We start from the raw sequence: 26,585 nt of genomic DNA on the forward strand, positions 1-26,585 counted from the left end.
GCACAGCTGTATTTGAAGTGAAGCATTAGCAAACTCATTTCTTCTTCAACATACAATATTTTCCAAGGCAGTTTCCTTAGCTGTCCATGCATCTGTAGCCAGAGATACTTACGATGCAACTCCAACTGCAAACATCACTTCATCTTTGTCAAATTACAGCAGAGTAATGATTTACTGGAGAATGCAACATGTGAGAGAAAAATCTCTTGTTATATTGAATGCAATGAATAGTTCAGTTAAATATTTTCACCTTTAAATAAGTGCTCTTTTAGTGGTCTGGCTCATAGTGTGGTATGTGAAGTGAACTATGAATTTTAAATAAGTGCAAAAATAGAATTTCTAAGTAAACATTACAAAACTTTTGCTAAAAATCCATGTGTGCAACTTGTAGAAGCTAATTATTTCTCAATAGAGTAACAAATAGGCTCTTTATTAATTTTTATTAATGCACAGAAGTAACTGACTTGCTCAAGGCTACAAAAGAAACTGTTGTAGGAAGGAAAGCAGAATTTAGGCTTTCCTCAAATCCTTGGTATATGTTGCAGTTCATTACAGGTGGTAATGGGAATTGGTGAAGACTTTTGCTTTCATTACTAGGTTGTGTCTACATGCATGTTAAAAGGGACACAAATGTTGAGCAAATCAAAATTTTAACACCCTTTTTGACAGGGAGCCTGCAAGATCTGTAACTTGACAATACGGTTTTTGTTTGTTTATTTTGTTGTTGAATTGTATTTCATGTAGAGAGATTATTTCTCCCATTCCTAATTTTCTAAGAAATTATATGAAAAATACATATTAGTGTTTCTTTTTTATATTTAGCTCCATGATGTAGGTGTCCATAATGTCTCACATAAGACAAAAATTTTATGCAAATTAATTTTTATGAGAAGAATCAGTACAAAAGAGTTTCAGTTCCTCTTTTTGCATCATAAGAAGAAAAGCAGTATTGTTTGAGTGTATGACTGGACCTTCCCCATTCCTTTCTGCTTGCTCATTTTCTTCCTCCCCTCGCATGTGGAAAAAGTCTGTTTAAACAGAGTGAAACTAGGTCTCTGTAGCTTGACAAATTACCATTTTTTTCCAAAGTGGGGGTTTTTTTTGTGATTCTTGAAAACCATACTGTAACTCTTGGAGATGTTTTTACAGTACATAGGCATGCTTTATGCAGTTCTGCTGTTGGATTTATGGATGCTTTTGTCAGGATGCCACCATGGAAACCTTAAAAGACATGCTTAATTTATTAATGCAGTTGGAATACAAGTCCTAGAATACACATAAAGGTTACTTAGCATTACCCCTAGGTCATCCAGCAAGGTTTTACACTAATGGAAAAAAAAAATGGAAATAGAAAAAAGTTCCTAAATAGCCATACTATAGCCATAGTAAATACATTCAATTTAGCACCTTTATTGCAATATAATATGTAGGCTACATTTCCATTTCAGAATTTCAGAAAACTGTAATAAGAGCAGTGTGGGAAAAGTTGATGGATTTTTGAGTTCTTTTCTCAATGTTGTGGAAAAAAATACATGATTGGTTTGTTTTTTAAAAGCAGTTCAAATAGAACCTTACATTGTGAATCTTTTGGCAACATCTCAAGCAAAAGAGAAACAACTCAGCAAAATGAGACAAAGAAAAAATTTTATATTTATTATAATTCTCTGAACTCATGAAAAACAGGAGTCCAGAGAACTGGAGGAATTTAGACTCCTTAAAAAAAATTTGCTAATTTTATATTTTAGTGCACTGAGCTGCTGAAATTAAGTCATGCTTGATGCTTGCTTACACTAGAAAAGGGAATGCCATTAAACCTTGAGAATCCTCTGTTTATGTAAAAGTATCTTTGGACGGCTGTTGTGGGGCTGCACTGATGATTTCACAAAATCTTGCCTTCAGTAAATAAATAATTTTTAAAAACACAGACAGGTGGTCTGGGTATACTGTAGCTCTGCAGAAAATTTAAAGAGCTCATGAATTCTTTATGCTGGGATTCAAGCACAAAAGCTGATGAGGTTCCAAGACAAAAAACTCACCTGGAGCTGAAATGAAATGTAAAACAATTGTGTCACTGTTTCACAGCCTAGTTTCAGCATTTTTAAGGAATTTTTTTAATTGTAAGGAACTTTGAATTCTAGGTTATTACTGCTGCATGAGGAAATAATTTTCTAATTTTGTAGCATTCTTTTTCATTCCCTGGAAAAGATACTTTTTTTCAGTTATGTTTTGGACATTCTAACCATAGAATTTAAAACCTCTGTTGACTTAAATGTTCTTTTATAGCAACCTGAAATACTTCTATCTGGCACTACTGTTAAAAACTATTCACAAATACGGAGAGTGGGTATCTTAAAATGTTTCTAATACTTTAGTTTTGATGAAGAATATTTTAAATATTTACTTTGCTGAAAGAATAGTTACAATGCTTTTATGATATTTGGGCACTTTAAAGACTTAGGAGAGTTAACTTAAACAAAACTACTTTTATGTTTAATACAGTTTTAACAGTATCTAGTTGCATAATGAGTAAATCAAACAGTTGAGCTTAATCTTTTGATACATAAACCTGATGAAAAAGTGGATTGCTCATTTGTGAATTTGCCTCTTGAAGGCACTGTTATTACTAGTGGTTAGTACTTCTAACACTTTTTCTGGTTGTTTTTAACATTGCTGGACTTTAACCCTTTGAGTTCATGTCCTCTGTGGCCAGTGTTGGCCACAGCATTGCACTGTTTCAGGAGCGAGTAGAGACCCTGAACTGTGCAGTGAGGAAGTTGGAAGCTGAAACTGGGAATGGCTTGGAGAGAAAACTGGGGCACTGCAAAAGGGACACAAGTATGTGGCCACGGGCTGCAGATATGGGATATGTAATCCTAGTACAGAGAAGGAAATCAGAATGTGCCTCAAGAACCAGATTAGGGCAACAGGAAGCTGCAAGGGGCAGAATAAAGGAATAAATGCATTTACAGTTTAAATAAGGGCATGAATTTACAGGTAATTTCTCATAGCTGAGATAGTAAGCACAGTGAAAACATGTTTTCTCTCACTGCCTCTTGCTCAGCAGTTGCTTAGTAGTTTTTACTGCAGCTTTCCCAAAATCCTAGCTTCCAGCAGACACTCAGCTTGGAAACTCCAACTTTATTTACAGCTTGGGCAAATTGTAGCCATAATTGGTAACACTGTTGCAAGTAATGTTTGGCAGCCTCACCTTCAGAAGGCCTGGTGAGTGTTGTGTGTAACTATTTCATTCATTTTATGTAAAGTAAGCCTCTGGTTTTGTTCATTATTTTTTCTGAAATGTTTTGTATTTCTTTAGTTGACACCAAAACCAGTGAAAAATACAGCATTCAAACAATAGTTTCCTATCATTACATTGTTATTTAAAAGATAGCATATGCAACCTTTACTCTTGAATCTCATCTTCTTTTCGCCAGTTTCAGACATTTAATTTTATTTCCACACGTTAGGCACACAATATTGCAGTATGAGTTACTAACAAAAAATATAGCAAAAAAAAATCTGACACCTTAAGATATTTTTTGTCTTCCAGAAAATTGTCAGGTGTTCATTTGCATGTGTTAAAAATTGTGCCATAAACCAGAGTGTATTTATTAAAGTCCACTAAAAATGCTCTAATAACAATACTTTATTTTACTCCGCTCTATAACCTTTTTATTAGTAAATTGTATTGTAAATTAGAAGGTATTTAAACATTTTTCCTAAAGATAGCATGTGAATTTTTTTCTGGGAGGTAGAAGGACTTACATAGGAAACAATTCAGATATTTATAATAGTAATATTTTTAATAGCAGACCATTTAATTATTAAGCAGCAGAAGTGTTTGCCTAACTCATAGTCTTGTGTAGCTGAAGATCAATGTGGATCTCTTTTGCTAGCTCTACAGACATACAAGTTTTTCCCTCCCTTATTTCTTTGTTCCCTTTCAAGCACTGGCTGTTAAATAAGCAATTCCCAAAACTGCTTGTTCCATCTGACATAATTGATACAGGTGAATGCATACACAGTAAAATGAAAATCATGGTTTTTTTAATTGAACTTAATTCAAATGAAGGAGCAGGAATCAACCATTTATTCTGAATTGACTGGATCCTTACCCTTTAAATCAGTATTAAATAAAGTAGATCAGAACCTTAAGAACATAACTAGATTGAAAAATATGTATGTCTTTGTACATGCTATGGGATATATTGAGCCTTATTCTTGCAGATCATTATGTACTCTAACTGTTCTAGATGCAATTATGACTTGGCTAAGCTGCATTTAGTTTCTTGTTTGGTATTACTTTCCCAAAGTTCCTTTTGGTTCTTATTTATTTGTGGTTTGATTTGGGTAAAAGAATTGGCACTGTCTAGTCTTTTATGAAGAGTTTGTAAGGCAAATACGTTTTTCCATATTCTGGTTCATGTATATGTTAAAATGTAGATTACTGCCTATTTGTAATAACTTGTTCCACTTCTATGGATGCAGAATACAAAGATATAACAAATTGTTCTAATGAGACAGATAGCTTATATTCAGACAAGTAAGGAAACGATTCTTCAAGTTGAGGAGAAGAGATCTTTGAAAGTATGTGAGTGTCTAGATCTTTGTTGTATGGCATGTTGCATTTTACCTCTTCAAATCAACCCTGTGTGGTTTGGGTTGATGTTTTATGTCCCACTCTGTGGTGGCAATTTTTTTAGCAATAAAAATTTGAAAGGAGGTGTTAAGGAAAGCCAAAGATTTAAAGTATTTATACATAGTAGTTGCAGTAATTCCTATTTTGTATCGTTTTAGCAGATGCTGAGAGGGAAGAAGCGGGGTCATCTTCTGTCCATAGTGGAACAGCTCCATCATCATCGTCATCTACATATGAAGCTAACAACATACCAACTAGTAATTACACTGGCATACATATACCACCAGGTGCCCATGCACCTGCCAACACTCCAGCTGAAGTACCTCATAACACAGGTATCTCCAAATCACACCTGAGAAATCCAAGCCTTCAGTGGGAGATGAATTTTTCCCCAAATTCTAGTCCATCACATAGAAAGTACAATAATAAATTATTATGGGGCAAAAGCATCTTCCCAGGCTAAAATCGTAAAAATACTACTGGAAATATTTTTTAATATTTTCTTGAAATATGTAAATCATAGTTTGGAGCACTTTTACAGAATACATATATGTTCCTAGACAGCAGATGTTGCAGAAATAACTTGATGCTAGTCTGGTATGTTCTGGACATATTGCAAAAATACAGTTTTCGATCAAAAGAAATGAGTGTACCTAAAATGGGAACGCAGGTACAAGAACGCTTCACAGCATAAAGTACTGTTTCTTCTTCTAGCACCATTATTTCCCTTTTAAATGTAGCTAGCTTTTTTTATCCTCATTAATTGTTTTCAAAGGAATTAGGAAGGAGATACTGGCAAATGTGAGGTGACTGGCACAGGTCTTTAAAAGTATAATAATATAGACTGCCTCTGGTATTAGAATGTAAAATTTAAGTTTCAAATATAAAAGTTTACTCACACTTTTATTTAGCAGGTTTTCCTCAATACTTCAAGGTAACCACTGTCTCTTGGACTAGTATTTTCTTACTTTTTTAATGCCTGAAATTAAATTTCTTTGAAATCCTGTACTGGCGAAATGGATTACAGTCTGTACATTTTTCTGTTTTATTTTGTAAAACAATAATATTCAAAGTGAAAGCATTTAAATTATTTCTTACAGTTTCAGAATTCGTATGCTATCAGCTGCTTAATTTGAAAATCGTAAGGTATATCTGTTCTGATTTTTTGCTTAGTTTTAAAGTCAATAAGTAAAAATAATCAAAGTCCTTTTTTTGCATTGATTTGCAGGAGTGACAAGTAACACCATTCAGCCTGCTCCACAGAATATTCCTCTGGTTGATCCTTCCCTTTACAGTGCTCAGTCTGCAGGTAAGCTTGTGGCATTTGTATTGTTGTATGTGTCCTCTCTGTCTCCCCTGCACTGAAGAAAGAAGTTTGAGAAATATTGTCACTATTATCTGAACGCTATTCCAGAATTTTAAAGAGAGTGGACAAAGTCTAAGCATTGTGTGCTAAGATTTTAGTAGTTTCTGAAAGCTGTTACAATATAGTGTTGTCTGTCTGACTGCTTTGAATTAAGGAGCTAGCATTGCATAAGGATTTTTATTATTTATGTTGCTTCTCAGGTGAGGTTCTAATATGCTTTACAAAGCCTATATTTCCAATAGCCTTGCCAAATTGTATTTTTTGTAATATACATTCCCTTTACTTAAAATTTATTCTACAGGGTCTACAGCATGTAAGTTACTTATTAATTTCAGAAAATAATTAATAAAACATTCAAGTTGCAGTTTTGTGCAGAAAAATAGTGTGTGCTTCCTGACTGGAAGTAGCACTTGTGCTAAATGAAACAATCAATTTGTAAGGTACTGCTAAGGATGTTATTTTGATGTACCATTTAATCAAGGCTTTTATCTTCCAGGATGTCATTTGTCTTTGATGTTGAAATCACTGATAACCTATATCATATGTATTTTATATCTGCTTGCATATCCCATGCTTTGAAGTGTACACATAAGGGCTAACCTGGGGAAATCATGGCTTGTGGAAGAGTAGTAACTGACAGTAAAGCTGGAATCATCCTAGATTTTCAGTTGAACACTCATGTACATATGGTACATGAGTACATATGGACACAGAGTTAACTGTGTTAAATTCTTTTCTAAGAATTTTTCTGTCCATGGAAAAGAGAAAAGAGTGTAAAAAACCTCCATAAATTGCATCTGTTTGTAATAATCAGATTTTTTTTGGCAATATAATGTGGATGTTGAATGAGGAGGAGGTCTAGGAGGCCTACAGTTTATCCTCATCAGAATATACTCTCATTAGTATACAATATTATATGTAATTGCTATGTTAAGTTCTAGTACTAACCACAGTAAAACATTGCCTGTTATGACTACAAAGTTTAGATAAGTATATTCTTGTATTTTATAACTTAGAGATATTTAGTTACTTTATTATGCTATTGAAGACTGTGTTAAAATAGCTGTTCAGAAAAAGCATTTTTGCTTCAATCAAATGCTATAGTAGGAATTCATTGTTCAACTTGTTTTTAATCTGCTGGCGTAAAGAGTATTTAAGGATATTTCCATTCTAATATATTAGAAAGCCATTTTTACAGAAGAAATAAAAATAGCAAAATTTGATAGAGACATACTGATCTTCAGTATTCTCCTGAAGAGCAAAAGGTACTGTAGGTGCTACAGTTTTTCTGACATATTACTGTAATCACAGAATCACAGCTTAGTCTGAGCTGGAAGGGGCCCAGAAGGATTGAGTCCAACTCTGAAGTGAATGGCCTATACAAGGCTCAAACCCACAACCTTGGCATTATTAGCAGCATGCTCTGGCCAGCTGAGCTGGCACTGATGTCTCATGTGGCAGTAACTCATTTCATTGAAAACAACACCTCAGACCTGTAGCGGTAACATTTAAACTTGGTGATAGTTTTTGAGTTTTGGGGACTGCTGTGGGGATTTTGGTAGCTCCTCAACTGAAATGGTTCAAAGCTTTACTTAAGGCTTGCTATAGTGACTGCTAGCTGGAAGGAAAATTTTGTGATGTTTAGAAGCAAAGCTTTCATGTTTAACTAACTTATCATGATCTTCTAGACAGTCATTGTACCAGGTTTTTTGGTAACTACTCTAAAAATTTTAGTCATCATTGTTTCTTGGTTTGAATGTTTGTTTCTGGTTGTCAAAAATGTCATAATTTTGATTGAAACATAATTTTTTAATTAAGTTGAAGACATTCCATTATTCATATCTGAATAGTATGATTGCATTGCTCCCTTTTACCACCTACCTGAGATAACCTGGTTTAATAAGTACATAAATAAGAAGGAATTAAGTGTGTTTATGAGAATGCGTAATAAGTAATGTTGTGTAATTCAAAGATTAAGACCCCTGCTAAGCACCATGATAAATCTCTTAACTTGATCTAACCTGTGTATTTGCATGCCTGTGTTCCTCCTCTGCACATCTCTGTGGTGCCACTACAAGTTTGGGTCTTGTAACAGCTCAAAGTCTCACATTCTTTTGAGGGAGTGCTACAAAATTGCAGGCAAGAAATGAAAGAAATTATAAAGGTCATACAGGTTCTTGGTTTGAAAGCTTAGAAAACACACTGTCAGTTATGCAGGAGTCTCAGAGAGCATAGGGGATGTGTCAGCAGGGGTACACTGATAGTTTTCTTTGCATGCGTGGAGTTAAGAAGCTTGAGAGGAATGGAAAGTGTTTGTCCTTGCCTGTCATGGTCTTGTGCATTCTTCTCATGCTGCTGAGGAGTCCTTTCTATGCCAACAGTGGCCTTGTTCTCTAACCCATCAGTAGATTGAGAAATGCCTGTATGTGTTAATGGATGTACAAAACTGTGGGACCCACGAGCTCTCTCCAGTTCCTGAGGTGCAATATACATATCTGGGCTAGATCCTTGCTGCATATTGAGGTGTGTACCATTCCTGTGGAACTGAGGCTTCTTTTGCATGAGAAGGAGGGATCAGTGTTGCCCTCCATCCAACAGACCCACAGAGCTAGCACAGTGCAAGGTACATTTGTTCCATGACTTAGACACGATGTCTGTGTCCATGCTAACAAATTACACAGGCTTGCAGATATTTGGCATGGAGAGCAGCTGGCACAGAACCTCTCACATGCATATTATTAAACTTCTAAACCTAAACAAGGTAGCTTGTTAAGACTGCTCATATTGAATGATCTGTAGCTTGCTCTGACCACAAGTCATGCCCAGGAATTGTTTGGGAAAGTGCTAGTTTTCATGGGCCAAAACCATACTGGAATCTGTTCCAGCAGTTTGATGCTGCAGACAGTCGAGTTTGAGTGCTGAGACGCCTTCCTTGGCAGTGTTGAATGTGGTAGTATAGGCATAGCCAAACAGGATATTCCACATATTCCTGCATGACTCTTTCTTGTAGTAAGATCAAATGTATATTTTAAAGATAAATTATATATTTTCTTTGCTTTCTGTAACATGGGAGAAGTCATTTGATTAAAGCTGTTACAGGAGAAAAACTTTTGGTGGAGAGGAGTAGAATATTTTATCAAAGAAAGATTAAGTTAAAGGCATAGTGTTCTTTGATTTTTAGTTAGCATAAATCTTTCAGTTGTTGTCCTGTCCTGTGGGAAGAGGTTTCAGAGTTTAACACTGGCTTTTGAAAGTGTCAAAGCTTTTTCATTTAAGCGTGGGCTAATGTGTCTGACAACAGAATGTAGAATTATCCAGCAGCTTCGTGTATGTGTGTGTGCACTTCTTTGGTGTAGTTGTCTTGAAAAATTTATTACCCCTAGATTTTACTAACACTAAAGGCATTCATAGTTGTGCTACACAGATTTTGTAAGATCTTATGTTGCCATATGGTCCCTTCCACAGGTGACATAGTATAAAGAAGGCATTTGTCCATTGTAGTTGTGTGTATAATGTTTGATATTCTACACACAAAGTAGAAATAATAATTTGACATTGAGTGTGTTTTCATGATCTTAAAAAGAAATCCTTGAGTACTTATATTTCAAATATTCCAAGTGATTTAATGGGAAAAAAAGAGTATCTTGTTTCAAAAACCACTTGTTACCTTTTCCATCACTGTTTTTATGTACCAATTTGTATGATTGAAATGTTCTTAAATCATCTGCCTTATATATGGGCGTCGTAAAAAGGAAAAACATCTGAAGGATAGAAAAGGATACCAGGGAGAAACAGATGTATTTATGTAAAATGCACATTACTTTCTTTCTAAAACTTTTTTTTTCCTCAAAATGATTTCAGCAGCTCTAGTCAAATCAGTTTCACTTTGTGTTTCTCTTAAACTAAGAGAACCATGCTTGTTACAGATTCCATATTCCTGTCATGTTTCAGTAATATAACTACAGTCCTAATAATTTCAGATTAACACAGGAAGCAAGTTTGTTTCAGAATAAATACAGTATACCTTTTGTATCTCGGTGTTGTTGGGCTTTTTTAGAGCCAAAAATCACTGGATACGTGAAGTTGGAAAGGACTTCAGGAGGTGGTCTGGTCAGTCCAATCCTTCTGCTCAAGGAAGGGTCATTGTCGGGGTACCTGTTGCTGATTCCCCAACTTCTGGGACTCTGGCTGGGCCCTCCCAGGGGGTTCTCCTGTCGGGGAAGACCCTCTTGGAGTGATCTTGTGTCAGGAAAGAGAGATGCACTGGATCTTTTCGGTGTTCAGGTTCTTGTTTATTGTTATCTTATCTAGAGTTTTGCACACTGTCCACACAAGGCTCAGTGCACTGGACAAGCACTGCAAAAATGGCTACAATCTATCATTACAAGGTCTTTTAAAACTAAACTATCCAATTAAGAACTGACACCTAGATTATTTCTCTTTTAACCCAATAACTGATCCCCAAAAGCCCGCAATGCAAACTTTTCCACCCAATTATAAAATGCCACCCAAACCCATGAAGAAGGAGGAAGAAGCATGAAGAAGAAGCTCAGGATGACGCTCCATCTTGCTTCCATCCACTACATACTAAAAATCCCAAAGCTTGAATTTCCCACCGAAATGATACATCTACACTGCTCTCTACAATCTACTTCACACTCTAGTGGATTCTAGTCTATTCTGGAGTTAGGAACTTTCTCCATGAATGAGGGTCAAAGTCAGTGTTCTCCTGGGGTCAGGGCACCCCAGAGCAGACAGGGAAATATTCCCGGTGCCCTAGGTTTCCACAGGTCATGTAAAACCAGTCACTCAGGACCATATCCTTTTTGTCTCCCCCTGCTCATGCACCCTCCCTCTGGTTTAATTTCCTGCACTGAAGAAGTTTGAGAAAAAATGTCACTGCTAGTTCTAAAAATAGGTTTTGAATCTCCCCAGAGACAGACAGCACAACCTCGCTGGGCAGCCTGTCCCAGACCTTGGTCACCCTCAGAGTAAAAGCTGTTTCCTGATGTTCAGATAGGACCCTCCTGTGTTTTAGCCTCTGGTCTTGTCACTAGGCATCACTAAAAAAGCCTGTCCCTGTGCTTTTAATACTCTCCCTTCAGGTGTATATGTACTTGATATAAGATGAGCCCTCTCTTCTCTAGGCTGAACAATCCCAGCTTTCTTGGGCGGTTCTCATGCTCCATTCCCTTAGTCATCTTTGTTGCCCTTTGCTGGACTGTTTCCAGGATGTCAGTCTATCTCTCTAGTGCTGAGGAACCCAGAACTGGACATGGCGCTCAGGATGTGGCGGAAAGGGGCAGGATCACTTCCATTCACCTGCTTACAGTGCTCTTCCTAATGCAGGACAGGATGCCATTGTCACTGTCCAGCACAAGGGTGGATCATTGGCTCATGGGCAGATCTGTGTCCACCAGGACCCCCAGGGCATTTCCTCCAAAACTGCTTGAATATGTAAATTGAAGTAGGTTACTAACTTTTGTGGTTATACCTTTGATGTAAGTACAGTCATTGCAGTTAAGTTTTACATTATTTGTAAAACTTCAGAACACAGAGCTGGTTTGTTTCTATTTTGCTTTTCCATTGTGAGGTGTCGACTTCAGTAGGAAGCACATCAAAAGACCAACCCTCTTACTCTATAAACTTTGGTTTATAAATTTAAAACTTTTAATTTTTTTCCCTCAAGTTGTGTCATAATAGCATCTGAGGTAGATTTCATAATAAATAAGGCTTTATGCCAGCAAAACATTAATAGAGCTCATACTGTAAAAATAAGATTAGACGGGTGAATTTAGGCTTGCTTCCAATAAATTATTTGAATACTGGACTGATGCCCTGGCCAGTTTTTAAAGAATGATTTTGTAGTTTCTTTTGGCATCATAGCATAAAGCTACTTTGAGGGAAACTTGGTCTTTTTAATTTCTTAAAGATCTTCAGAAATATGGTTGCGGATTGACCCCAGCTGCTTTTTAGTCTGTGACTTTCCTGAGGTTACAGAATACCTTAAATGTGTGCCTGTGTTTATGTATTCCCTCGCAAAGATTTACTCCCATGTGTATGTATTTTAAGAGATTTAATGTGACTTCCCTTACTAAGCATGAAATTAATATACATTGCAATCATAATGAGCCCACCAAGTCTTTATGTCCCTTAATGGTTATATTTATTTATTGAAAGAGAAATAAGTGGAGTTCTAGAGTATATTTTAAAAATTGATAAAATTAATCTTCAGTGTGCTTACCTTTCAGATTTTATTTGGGTAGGGTTGTTAAAAAATCAGCAGACCAGTCTAATTTTTAATGTTCCCAGGTTTTCTGTTTTATTTGTTCAAAAGCTGTACTTAAATAGTAAGACTGGGGCAAGGAAAAGCAAATATAATAGACATTTTTTGATAAGAATAGAGATTCTTTAGTAAACATTCTCACAGTATTGCTAACAACACTTCTATTTTGAAGGAAAGGATTCAGCTAATGGAAATTGTGCCATAAAAATGGCTTTAAGTATGTTGCTTAAGAGTAAAATGTACTTGGAGAGCTAAATCTTTGTTTAACTAAACTTTATGTAAAATGTATGATGCATTTAAAAGCACATTCTCTCTTAATCTGTGAAATCTATACCATACTGTGTGGAAAGGTTTTAAATATATGCGTAATATTTAGTGGTTTATATAATTATTTATCTGTACCCATAAAATCATAGATAGATAAAAATCTATCATTTACAAGTTGTTTTGAAAGAACCTGAGTAAAGATTTTATAATTTGTCCGTATTTGGATATATATACTTTTGTCCATTATTGGAGTGGCATGGAATTAGCCTTAAAACTCACAGTGAATTTGTGGGTGGAAGGAGGTACAGTAACACAGTTATGCTTTGTTTTACACCCTCATCAGTGATCTATTCACATATAAAATCTTCTGCCATTTAGGGCTTAAGTCCCTACTATGTCTTCTCCAAGACTGAATGCATGTGAGCACAACAGAATTCCTAAAGTCTTAACTTACTTCAAGAGAACTCTGATTAAGAAGTAACTTACTATGGTTTTATACTATATTATGGGAATATTTTTTGCTAGTGTTCTCCAGTGTTGCAAAAATGGGCACATTTCATGGCATCAATCTTGTTTTCAGTCATCTTACATAAAATTGGAAACAAAAATTATTTGGAAAAACTGAAACATAGCATATGTGAAAACATGCCAGTGAGAAATTCTTCTACATTCTGAGAAGTTATTCCAGTTGAGAAGGAACAGTTTCTAACTATGTATTATTTCTGAAGAAAGCAGAGTAATTATGCTGTAAACACAAAAAGCACTGTCCTTGTTTCTTGCAGGTTGTAACATGATTACAGCTAACTTAATGTCATATAAAAGCTCTCCTTTGCTGTCTTAAATGAAGAGCAGATCTTTCTCAAAGGTATTGGCTTACTTTTGAAAGGCACTGGGTCATGCAAATACCAGTGTTTAGAAAGGTCCTCACATTTTTCAATAGCAAAGAAGTTAAGCTTTATATGAATGGAAAGAAAAGAGAACAGAACAGAAGAAATGCTGTAGCTTGGTCTTTATAATACTACCACAAATATTAGCCTGGTTTTCATAATATTACCACAAACACCAGTAAAACATAAAAAATATAAGAAAGGAAGCTTAAGTCACATTTCCTTTGTAGTAACTTTGTAATACTTATGTTTTTGCAGGAGAAGTCCGCTTGACTCCAGAGGACTTTGCCAGAGCTCAAAAATATTGCAAATATGCCGGCAGTGCGTTGCAGTATGAAGATGTGAGCACTGCTGTGCAAAATCTACAGAAGGCCCTCAAGTTACTCATTACAGGCAGAGAATGAAGCTTTAATCCAACAGATTCATGTCTTTCGCCTAAAGAACTAACAGTTTATTGCTGTACCTATTAGGGAAGTGGAGTTACACAGAAATTCTCAATCCCATCACTCATGACTATGAAACCACTGTTTCAGTGTCAGATTAGCAATTAATGGTACAGTAGGAATCTCTGTTTTCATTTTAAAGACAGTAGAGCTTGAAACATGAATGCAGTGGCTTGATGTATGCAAAATATTAACGAAAGTACTGTGAACAGCACTCGAGTTAGAATTCATTTTGCAATATTCGGATTATCAGAATTGGAAAATGCTCACTGTAAAAAACTTGAGAATTAGGATGTTTTGTTAAAATTCTTACACCTGTTTTATTATTGCAAACAATTATTTAATAGGTATAATAGCTTTAAAATGATAACTAAGATTAGTGCTTTCCTCCTGAAATGCGAGGCTGAATGTGAGAAGGCTGACAGGTCCACACTGGGAAGGACTTTTTGATACGTAAATTATTTCACTATTTGTATTATCTGAGACTTAAGTCTAGGTTGAGGGAGTTTTGAGGACATTTGTATTTCATTTGAAAATGTTCTGGAAAAAACATCTCTTGATACTTCAGAGGGAGTGATTTTGATGGTGTTCCAATTTAATCCCCCACAGGTGTATGGACTACTACATGTATTCTTGATTATTGGTTCTTGCTCCTTCTGTGTGAACACTTAAAATTTTATATATCTGTATGGGTAATTAAGAAAAAATACTAATGTTTATCAACAATGATCCCAGAACTGGAGGCAGAGATTCTAAATAATTTGAACTTTCAGGAAGACTTACTGAAAGAACAAAACTGTTCCATTTTTTTAAGAGGCTGGGAATAAGCTCATAGGTTTGTCTCTGGTATTAGTGTCATAGAGCTTTGTATTTCCAACTAATATTTTTCCTGTCTGCTTTGTTGTGAAGACTTTTGGACTTGGGATTTAATTAAAATATCTTGGAAACTGAATTTTGAGTCTTTATGAGGTCTGCCACTGCAATTTTAGAGCTCTTGATTGTTAAAAATCCCCCATGCTGTTTTAAGGAAAGAATACACTGTATTTTAACTGGCGTGACATAATAATTGAGTACACCGTAAAGCATGTCTGATATATGTAATAATTTTAATGACATTTTATCTTATCTGATCTCTCTGTGTTTCCAAGCTGCTGGATCAAATCCATGTTATTTATAGCTGCACTGCTTTGGAGTGACTAAAATGAGTCTTATATTCAAAGCAAAAAGAAAGGAAAAGAAAATTAAACATAAGCATGCATTAAAGTTTAGCTGGTGGAATCCCTTAAAGTGTGTAGTGTCTTTGACAGCAGATTTCACATGGGTAATATGAAATTTAAAAATGTATGCTTAAGCACTTTAGTTGATTGAGACTTAAAAGATAAAGTGTGGTGTATTTTGTGTTGCTTTCTGATATGGTATAGCATGCTAATCTGGACAGTGACTTGGGTTAGATTTTAATCATTTGGGGAAATTTAGAATAAAACTATCTGAAACTTTTTTGACAATAATGCTGTACAGATCTGAGCAGTAAGACTATTTTGTACAGTGTTTCATGCAAGATAGATCTCTCACTTCAGTGTCAAACAATTACTGCCAAGTCTTCTGCATATATAGTTATTGGTTTACACTGTAGCATTGCTATAAAGTATATGTAGCATTGCTATAAAATAGTCAGAAGTTTCTTTCATTTCAGGATCATACTACTGTTTTTTAAAACTGGCTTCAGTCCCCAGAAGTTGTAGGAAAAAAATCCGTTTTCCTATTTCTATTTATAAAATAATAAAAAGAACTTTGAGGCTTTTGAATTAAAGTTATTGGAGTTTTTTTGTAATTGAAATGGAATACATAACTATGCTTGAAAATGAAAAATTTAAGTATTTCCCAAAGTGTATAAAATATTTTCTGTTGGCCATGATTATATTGTACATTTTGGTTCCTCTATGAAACCAGGGAATCATCAGTAAAAAAGTGATAAGCAATGTAAAAGCAATTTGTTTGAATAATCAAACAATTAGTTTGAATCGAGCAATTTGTTTGAATAATCCTTTGCACATTTGCTATCTTTCTTCCACCTAGAAAGAAATTAAAGTAAATGTTTTTGAGGGGAATGGAGATGAAAATGGTAGTACAAAGTTTAAGAATTTCTTAGAGAAGCTAGCAAGACATTCTTTCTGAAAATAAATTAGTGTTAAAAGATTTACTATATAAAATTTCATGTAAAATGGAACATATCCTAATACCAACCTTCAGACCACAGTACCTGACATAACCTATTGAATTTATTTTCCATAAAATGATTTTGCTGTAATAATTTATTCTTAACTGAGAAGTTTTGTAACAGCTCATAAAACCATGTTTTAAACCCCATCTTTAAGCTGCTAATTTTTGGTGTAACAGACTGAATATTTATCATCTAAACTGATGCCTAAAGTAAATTATAACGCATTTAAAATATAAAGTAAATTATAACGCATTTAAAATATAAACGCATATAAAATATAAAGCATTTCCATTCCATTAAGTATAGCCTCTGGGACCGCTTTAAATACAGGAGATAGCCCAAAAATACAAACCACTGTTGCAGAACAGTTCAAACAGTGTACATATTTGAAAATGTCAGGAGAATGTAAGTACATAGGCCATAACTATTCCAAATTGGAATTTGTGACAGACACTGAAATTTATGGCCCCATTGTTAAATGTAGTGTGAGTTTTTAAGTGTTGACCGATTCATTTTACAGGCATTCTGAGTGATAAAGTATCAACACAGCTTCTCTCAACTGCTTCCCCACACCAGTTCAGTATTGAATAGAGTACTGATTTTGTTCCATGCTGCAGTTAACAACTCTCCTTTTCAGTCTGACTGCCACCTACATACTTGTTGGCCATTCTTTGGATTGTGAGTTCTCAGTCTTCTAAGTCTTGCTTAAGAAGGGAGGAGGAGACCTCTGTCAGATTTTTATCAGGTATACCACGTTCAGTTTTGCTACTTATGTAAGCTAGAATTTTAGTCAACCTCTATTCAGTGTTTGTTACTTAAAAGGCTTTATGTTTTTGCAGTTCTTTGTATTTTCATTTCTCTCCAGGGAAAGTTCCATATTATACTTCAGGATTCCTACAGAAGTATTTAAAAAGTGCATTGCAGAGGAGGTCATCCTTTATGAAACAGTGAAAATTTTTTCAAATTAGTCAGATTTACTAATACTGGAAGCAGTGCTCTCAAATTTTTGAAGTAATTTCAGGTGGAATATTTAAGAGTGTCCTTTGTAAGTGAAGTTTAGGAAGCATAAGCTTAAGTATGATCACATTCCAGAGTGTGATTGTAACAGTAATATTTGAGACTGTATAATACTGACCTATGAGAAACTAACAGCAGAGAAACTTCTTGCCTGAAGCAGAATTGGGGGTTGGAGGTGGTTTGTGTGGAGACATATCAGTGCATGTACAATATAATGCATGTAAATTCAATGGTGAGCTATAGGAATGCCTTTCACAAAAACAATCATTACCTTGTTTACAAGTATTGGGAAAATGTCAGATACAAATATGTAGATACTGCTGACAAATTTTGTTCTTAATGTGAGGTTTTAGATGTATACTAGCATAGGGCCAAAAGTTAGCATTTAATTATGTGGTATTCCCAATGAATGATCTTTGGTTTTCTTCTTTTTCGTGTCAGCTGTAAAATACGAGCCCAATACAAAAAGAATGAGAACACAAATTCAGAGGAAGTTAAATTTACAAAATATCAAATGTCGTTTCTGTTATTGTAAAGTCTTTGTGCTAATGTTTTGGTTGAGATTGGAAAGTGCCCATGCTTATATAAAGTGTAATTCTTGCATACTTTTACAGTATCCTTTGTCGTGCGGTTTATGGAATTAGAGCCTGAGCCAGGATATCTGGGCTAGGAAAACCTAGATTTTTATGCCAAGTTTCTAAACCACCAGAGCATCCTGGTACTGACAGCAACCGTTTTTCACAAACACCTCAGTATCTATTTTTAAACATTAGAATTTTAACCAAGTTTGTTGGGAAAAGGAGCAATACTTTTTTCTTACTGCATCATCACCTTTCAGTGCACAGCTCTAGTAACAAGAGAACTGGACAAAACATGAATTTCCATTAGATATTTCACTATCAATCAAGAAAAGAGTATTTAGTGCTGCCAGCAGAGCTCTCCATGGCTTACAAGAGTATTGGAACAGTCTGATTATAGACACTATTGTAATGCCCTAAATGATCTCAGAATAGGAAACTTATTTATAAGAGCATTGAAAACAAACTTGAAAGAGGGAAGGCATATGCCAGTGGAGAAAAAGGAATTGCATTCTGCAGAATGAGAGCAGGCACAGAAGTGATTGCAGAAGAGATACTTAAAATCCCATATGGAATGGGAACAGGACAATGACTGAAATGAAGTTGTCTAATTTCTTTAGAACCTTGAAAGTGATGAGAAAAAATGTTGGCTCTCAAGGCAGAAGATTACAGGGGGATAGAAGAGGTGGAAAGGAGCACTAGAATGACAGGGGAAAAAAACCATAACTTTTTTTTAATTCAGTCTGGAGCAAATGTGAGTTACAGCACAGGAGGAAGTTAACCTAGTTGACAAAATAGCAGAATGTTAAGCTATAAAAGGGAAGCCACAAAAATGCAAGTTGATAGCATTCTGAAAATGGAGAGTAGATCCTCTCATCCTAACAATCTATGCTTATTAAATATGGCATATCTATTAAGTAATTAAAATTGATTTTTTTTGCCCTTTTGGAGAACTTGGGAGATTGCGTAAGTTATTGCCTAGTATCTGCAAAAAACTACAGAGGTCTGTTTGCCTTAAAATGCTATCTACTGATTTTGTGCTTTCCTTCCTGTTTTGATTTGCCCTCCCCATTTTCAGTGTCTGTGTTCAATCTGTGGTGTTCCCATAGCTGGGAGGAGGTTGCTGTAGTTTAATACAATGCTGAGTTTGCTGTAGTTTAATACAATGCTAAGTCTGAGTGATAGCCTGCATGTTTAGGCATTCTTGAGTAATTTGCAAAGATTATCTGGTCTGGGTTTTAGCTGGTATGTGCTGTAAAGAAAGAGGTAGTCATTGTACTTCCATTCTTTGAAGAGCTTCAGAGTCTCTTTGGCAGCAGTATGACTACAATATCTAAAGAAAGATATATGGAAATTAACTACTCAGAGCTATTTCACAAGTCAAAGCCCAACAAAGTAATCTGTAGAAATTTGGAGATCTCTAGCTAAGTAGTTGATGCAATTGTAAACTTTCGTTTGCCTCAATTAGCCTATCTATAAAATGGGATTATTTAGATTTAACACTTATTAATATAGTCAGGATTTTTGTAATTCTGACAAGTAATGAGAAGACAAGGGCTGATCATTGTAAGTTCCCCAAATAAATAGAATTTGTAGGTGAGGCAGAGAAGGTGGTTTTTTGGTTGGTTTTTTGTTTTTTGGGGGTTTTTTGTTTTGTTTTGTTTTTTGGGGGGGGGGGGGGTTTGTTGCTGTTGTTTTGTTCTGGGTTGGGTTTTTTGGGTTTTTTTGCCTTATCTTGACCCACTAGTTGTTTTCCATCTTGTTTTCTCTCCCCTGTCCCACTGGGAAGGGGAGTGATAGAGTAGCTTGGTGGGCACCTGATGTGCTGCCAAGGTCAACCCACTACATGAAGAAACAGAAAAATACTTGTTAGGATAATTTAGGGAACAATGGGCAGAAATTAGAAGATTTGAGATATAGAAACATTGTAGTTGTAAATGACAGGAATAAATAAAGTAGTAGCATCTAATGCAAATCTTTAAATACTGAATTTATCAGAGGTCCAAATTAACCTCCTTCTACAATACTGAAATAAGTATAAATGCAGCAATAAGAATCTTGAATAGAATTAGGTAATTGTATTAAAAAATAAAAAAAACTGTGATCCACTTTAGACCTGCTATTCTAACCACAAGACTAAGCAAGATATTACTTCAAATGGTGAACAAAAGCCTTGGAAGTACAAATATGGGTATGGTAGCATATAGCATATTTCCTCCTTGCCCTTTCATTCTTCCCTTCATCCCAAGTCGTTTGGGACTTGGAGTTTTTAGAAAATGAATGCAATTAATTTAATTTACTTAAAATGAAATAATGCTTGACATAAGACTCTAAAAATACTTGAATAGAAATAGATTAAGATGAGAATTGAAAACCAGATTAAAGCTGGTGGAAAAAGAGATTTGATAAATTCTATATTATTTTCAGAATGGAAATGGAGAGACATCAGCCCAGGGACACATCCTGTTTCACCCTGTATCAGTGACTTAGGTTGAGCTCACCATCTAAGTCAGATGTAATTTGTGGATGAGATGAAGTTGGGAAGGGTTACAAGACCTGCAGAGAACTGGGAAAATCCTGTGATTTTAACTGAGGGATTAGAATGGAGTGAAACTGAAAACACAACATTCACTGAAACTGCGAACACAATTCACTTAGATTCTAACAAGATGGTGTTTTTTAATAAAAATTGAGATACTGGAAACAGAAACAATGTTGTTCATAATGTGCATTTAGTATGCATTGGATGAGGTTGTATCAGTACAAAAAGTACATTGTCACTTCCTAGTTTGATTCTGATCATTACCAGTACGAGATGCAAAGAAGGGCTACTGAGATGATGCAAATCTTATTTATTGGAAAAATACTAACCATGGGTACAGAATGGCTTTCTTAAGGTATTAATGATGAAACATTTAAGACATCTTGATAAATTTGTGAATTGGATTGCAAGACTGAAATGATTCTAGAGTTAAAATTTTGATTTGTCAAGGGCTTCTGGGAAGGTTTTTCTGGCTTTAGCTAAACCCTGAGTAATGCTCCATCTTCCAAAATACCTGGAGGTGTTACTTTTGAAAAAGATATTGCAGAACTTGAGACATCATGATGACCTGATTTCTCCCAATGTTTTCCAGTGGGAAAATGTTTTCCACATAATTTTATCTGTATTAGGCCTAATGTTTGCTACAATACATTATAAGCATTTTTGTGAATAACAGTGTGGGGTAGAATGAAGAGATATTTAGTGATTGTATTAATTCAATACCTCATGTGCGTTTGCTTGTGACTGTGAAAGAATACCCACAGTTAGTATCCTTCTCAATGCAAACACCCTTTCAATTTCAGTATGAAAGGCATTTAAAGCTTTTCAAAGATTGATATGTATAGCATATTGTCAAGAAATTGCACTGCTCAAGATAGAATCCATATTTCTTGGTGTGAATTCAGCTTTGCAGGAATGAGCCCATGCTGAAATCTCTGTTGTAAAAAACAGTAGTATTTCTTTTGTGCTGAAGTTAATCAAGTGTATCTGCACAGTCTTGGGAAAAATACTTTATTCAGTGTCAATACTAAATCTGTGTTTGTAGAACAGGCATGCAGGTACTCATAACTGCTGCACTTCAGCTCAACAGCTTTTGGTAACAGAAACCACACACAACTGTCCTTCATCCTACACTTACTTGCCTGAGTAACTCCATCCATTTGAATGGTCTTAGTAAGGCAGTAAGAGTGCTCATGTTTATAAGTGTTTGCTGTGTTCCGAAAGCTTTGCTTGCTGTTGAGTAAAATACAAGAACAATAGCAATGGCATTAATGGATCCAAGTGTGGTATGCTGATAGCTGTCCAGAGTGGAGGTTCTAATCTCATAATTTTTATACTGACTTTTTTTTTCAGCCATTTTTCTAAAACTCTCTATTAAGACTTAAATTTAAAGTAGTTGCTCAAAAATTTGGCATCAAGTGGCAAAAGTGCTTTGCAAGGGTAGTATGCTTTATCAGCCTGTGTCTTGGTAGGTTCCTTCATCATCACTCCAAAGCAAAGGTCCTGCTGACCGGGTCTCACTGGGTGGCTAGGTTCAAAATACTCAGAAAACCAGGAACTTTGACAAAAAGTACAGAAGAGTGCAGAAGAGGCTTATTTTGTTCATGTGACCAAACACAGTGTATACCATGTCTACTGCTGAACTGAGGGGCTTTGTTTATAGTAGGACCTGTCAAACACTTGGTAACATTTGAAGACTCACTAAGTAATTTCTTCTGGGATTTGGCATAAAGCAAATTTCATGTGATTCCTTGGCTTCCCAGGAGATTACCAGAGCACATGCATTAATGTCTACTCTCTGTGCATCCTGATTCCTGAAGAAAATTTATCATGCCATGAGGAATCTTTAGCATTTGTATAGTGAAGTGGTCATTTTGATAAGGAGAGCTGCTTGACACTTCTTGTCACTAGAGGACTTCACTCTAAAAAATACTAAATCTGATGGTTTTGTTGAGTGTAATTCAAATTGTTTATTTTCTGTGTGTTGTGACTTTAACGTAACATCATTTTGGATGCCATTTATCTCCAGTGTTTGACACCTGGTAACCTCAGATATGTTTGAAAATATGAAACAGTTTTTTCTTTGTCTGCTAGAACTCCTCCCACGAGACTCCCATTCCCCTGTTAGACTTGCTAACAGAAGCACAGGCTCATCATATGTCATTACTAAAACAACCACAGCAGTTTTTCACATCTTCATGTTCATGAAGATGCAATGTAAATTGCAAACTTAAAGTACATGCAAAATATGAAATGATAGAAAATTTAGGGGGACTACTCATAGTCATCCTTTTTTCCAGCTATGCTCTGGCTGTTTCCAGTAAAAGGGCTTTATATGGAAAGCACATCTCACACAAGAATTTCCACACAGAAGTGGACGGAAGAAAGGAAAAATTAGCTTGCATTCTAAAATAAAACAAATGTAGAAAAAGTACCTGCCTACATCTTTATTGCTGTAAGTGTTTGCGGAGACATGTATGTTTATTTCAATACTGTGAGCTTCTGGTTTTATTCTGTGTGGGAATATATGCTTCATTCTTGTAAGTGTAAAAGAAATTAGAATTTTCAATGTAATTAATATTTCTCTCTGTCAAGGGGTAACTGAAACTTAAATTTTATGTATTTGAAGCCTCACAGTAGTAGACTAAAAGAGGGGCTGGAAGTGGGAGGGGAAACTATATCAACACAATTCACTCATTCTTCAAATAATTTTCATAGTGGATTACACCATTGATTTATTTGATTGTCCACAATGAGAGATTTGCACATACCTTTTTATTCAGTTTTTACTAAGTTAATGTGCTCAACTAATTACTGTTGTACTTAAAATTGTATTTTTAGATAGGGGCAAAGTAAAAAATTTAGAAAGTGTTCATGCAAATTTGTTACTTGCTTCGTAAACATTCAAACATAGTACATCCATTTCTATCTGGCTTTTCGTTAAATGCTACACTTGCCATCAAATGCAGGTTCATAACCTGTGTTATGGCATTCACAAACAAGTCAATGATCGCGCGGGAATTTGTTGCAAGCATTCAGCTGTTAAAGGCAAATAAGTATTTCTTCAGAGATTCCCTTCCCCGGCACCACAGATTTTGATTAGTGTCATCAAAATAGGCAGGGAGAGAAGAAAATTATTTAGTCCAATCTACTAAAAAAAAAGAAAACTAATAAAGTTCAGTGTATGAACATTGGTCCCTCTTTTAGTAATATCTGATTCTATCATATCTAATTTAGGGTCTGGGTGTCAAATTTTCTGCATATGGGAGGAGAAAGCTAGAGCCATAGGGATCTTTGACTTAAATTATGAAATTAGCACTTCCATAGGGACAAAATTAGGACTTTCCATAATTATGGGGACTTCTCTGCAGAGAAGATTATGCAATATGAGTATTTATGTGCAATAAAATTTATTCTTCCTATTCTATTTACCACTATCTGACTGCTTTCAATTACTGTTCCATGCATGTAGCCAGGGTGTTTGTTGCTATGTGTCATGAACAAGTCATAAACAATTCGAAAGCAACCAAATCCTACCCCTACAATGTGCAACAGGAATGGCAGGTACTTTAGAGTTGTCAGTAGGGGATTTTTAATAACAGTGAGTTGTAGCAATTGTGTGAGTTGGCTGGTGAATAACTGGCTTTGTTCTCTCTAGGTGGAGCACAGTCAAATGTGTGCTGGTTTATGAGTTGCTGCAAGCGTGATTTCTTTGAACCCCTGTAACTGCTACAGGAATGGTGGGTTCATGGAGGAGAGATGTTCTTTTGTGGCATGATTGCAGAGCATGTAAAAGAGAAGAGAGGAAAAGGATGGGGATGGGGCAGGGAAGATATAATTTAGGGATGCTGGAGGACTTCTGTCTGGATTGGCTTAAGTGGAAGCAAAGATGATAAAAACATACTCTTAAATATCAGTTCAGAGTTTCAAGACAATTTGTTGGGAAGACTGTAGATATAAAACTGTGCTTCCAAATCTTTTAAGACAGGTTCAAAGTCTAGAAAGACCAAATGTCAATGATTGTCATGATTTTATCCATTTCCTTTACAATATCAGGATTTGGTATCTATGTAGCACATGGTATCAAAATAACTGTATATATTAAAAAGGTTTTTCTCTGTCATGTTTGTACCTGTACCCATATTTGCCATTTCTGAGGTTTGCTTGGAAGTTGCAATTGATAGGGGCTGACATAAACTTATTTGGGCACTTGTGGAGAGTGCAGTGTTCTGCTTGTGCCATGACATTAGCATGCTCCAGAATTGCCATTTTTATTCTCATCGGATACAGGTTTCCACAACTTCTCACTTTTTGTTTCCGGTTGGCATTCTTACTCAAAGCAGCCTAGCTCTTGCTGGAGTGCTTAAAAGTCAGCAGACTAACCAAAGGTGATTTTTCTTTTTTTCCTTTTACTGTATTTTTCTTGGGCATCTTATACAAAACAGGCAATTTATAAACTGCAAAGAGAAAATTGTGGCACTGCATATGATTTTTTTAATATAACCTTATTCCATGTTGGCCAATACTTTTTTTTCAGTTGTTCCTTCCACTACAATTTTGAGAATATTATTTCTTAACAGGACATGTCATTGTTTATTTTCTCTAATTACAGTTTGGGATGTGAAACTTGACTAGATTTGCCAAAATGACACTCCAGTGAACCAAGACTAGTTTAGGGGGAAAGGGCAAGAATTGGTATTTTGCAGTGCAGATGCCATTTTGGTTGGGTTCTGCTTTCTTTTAGAAGATTCTTGGACAGCAAAACCTGAGGTTACAAACCCCCATTAACCAAGGAGGAAGTTGAAAGCAGGCCATTGTGTCAAGCAGCATCACTGAGCTTTGCATAGCTCTGGCTGTTATTACCCTACATAACTGCAGCCTGCTTTCTAGAGGATTTATCTATCCAACAGATGTGCTGCTTTTATGTTTTGGGATTTTTGGTTTGGTTTTTGTTGGTCTTTTTTTGTCTTTAGTTTGGACTAATTTCTTTCAAACTAGAGTGCTGTTTGAAAAGAAAATAAGATTTGAGTACGTATTAGTTTAATCTTGGAAGTTGCTCTGATGGATATACAATAGCAGCACTTCTGGCCACAGTATGATGCATTGCAAAAGAAACAGGATGTAAGCATGCCAGAATTTTACAAAGCTCCCTTTTTTAAAAATGGGAGTGTACAAATGTGTTGAAATGTATCCAGTGTCAAACTACAAAGGAATGGCCATCCCTTTGCAGACTAATTAGACTTCCTACCCTTGCCGATTTGGAGTCAACAGTTATTCTGTACTGCTTCCTTGGCAAAACTAGGAGGCATGCAGAGAAGAGGATCAGACAGAGCTGTGACTTTCCTGCCTTCATAAAGGATCTGAACTTCTAAAGGGAGAGCTGTGCGTTTTTATGTGATTACTTTACAAATGGTCACTAACATGGAACTAGCGCCAAAGGGGAGAAAAGAAAAAATCTACCCTTTATTTTGTTTCTGTGATAGATCCATATTATAATACTTAAAATGTTTATTTTATTTTGCTGGCAAATTCTCATTCATTTTCTGACCCTTCATCTATTAAGCATGTTTTCTATTTTCTGCAGCACAAGCTTAATGAAACTGGTAAGTTTCAAGAAAAGTTTTTGTTGAGGGGAACCAAATTCATAAAAGGTTCAACAATCAAGTGCTTCTTGGTTCACCTGATACAATTGATTAATCATAAAATTTATTAATGGTGAAGTTCTAGTATATTTTACTGTATTGCCATAGGAACATGGCTTTGGTGTACAAAAGATTATGTTAATGTGTCTCCAAAAAAGAGGAATCACCAAGCATGAACAAATATTATGTTCTAATATGTTTTATATAAATGCAGGACCTTTGATTCTGCAGTATACTAAAGCAGTAATTTAGGCACAAATTATGTCAGTGGTGAAGAAGGGAAATAAACTGGGAACAATATATTCACTCCAAGTTATTTGAGGGCAGGATATCTGGGTAAATTCTGCTTTCCATAACCTGTCATGGGTACTAAACCTTACAGAAACATATCTAAAACCTCATAATTTCTCAGGGACTATACAGAACACACATAGCTTGTTCCACATGGCATTTGATTCTCTTTGAGGAAGAGAATAATAGACCATAGAATCATTAACCCAGCACTGTCCATCACTAAACTATGTCCTTACCATTAGAGCAACAACCATAGCGTGAGATTTGTGTCCAGTTAAAAGGTTGCTTTATATATCTCTCTTTTTTTTTTTTTATTAAACCTGACACAACTGCATTAGAGACAAAGCAATCAATGCCTGGAATGACATGAATATGGTTATTTCTCAAAGCCTAAACCAACTCT

At 35.5% G+C, this 26,585-nt stretch overlaps 1 protein-coding gene across 4 annotated transcripts in view; it reads left to right on the plus strand.

The window, feature by feature from the left end:
* Positions 1 to 17,575, plus strand: part of VTA1 (vesicle trafficking 1) — a 40,894-nt gene extending 23,319 nt beyond the window's left edge. For 2 of the 4 annotated variants that reach the window (XM_058801029.1, XM_058801026.1), the window contains exons 6-8: positions 4,798 to 4,974; positions 5,868 to 5,948; positions 13,704 to 17,575. In XM_058801029.1, coding sequence (XP_058657012.1) covers positions 4,798 to 4,974; positions 5,868 to 5,948; positions 13,704 to 13,849 — 404 coding nt within the window. In that variant the 3' untranslated portion in view covers positions 13,850 to 17,575. The remainder of the gene's footprint in view (positions 1 to 4,797; positions 4,975 to 5,867; positions 5,949 to 13,703) is intronic. The other 2 variants (XM_058801030.1, XM_058801028.1) reach the window with 1 other exon arrangement.
* The last annotated feature ends 9,010 nt before the right edge of the window (positions 17,576 to 26,585 follow it).

This window comes from Ammospiza caudacuta, chromosome 3, assembly GCF_027887145.1.
Source record: "Ammospiza caudacuta isolate bAmmCau1 chromosome 3, bAmmCau1.pri, whole genome shotgun sequence".
Classification (NCBI taxonomy): domain Eukaryota; kingdom Metazoa; phylum Chordata; class Aves; order Passeriformes; family Passerellidae; genus Ammospiza; species Ammospiza caudacuta.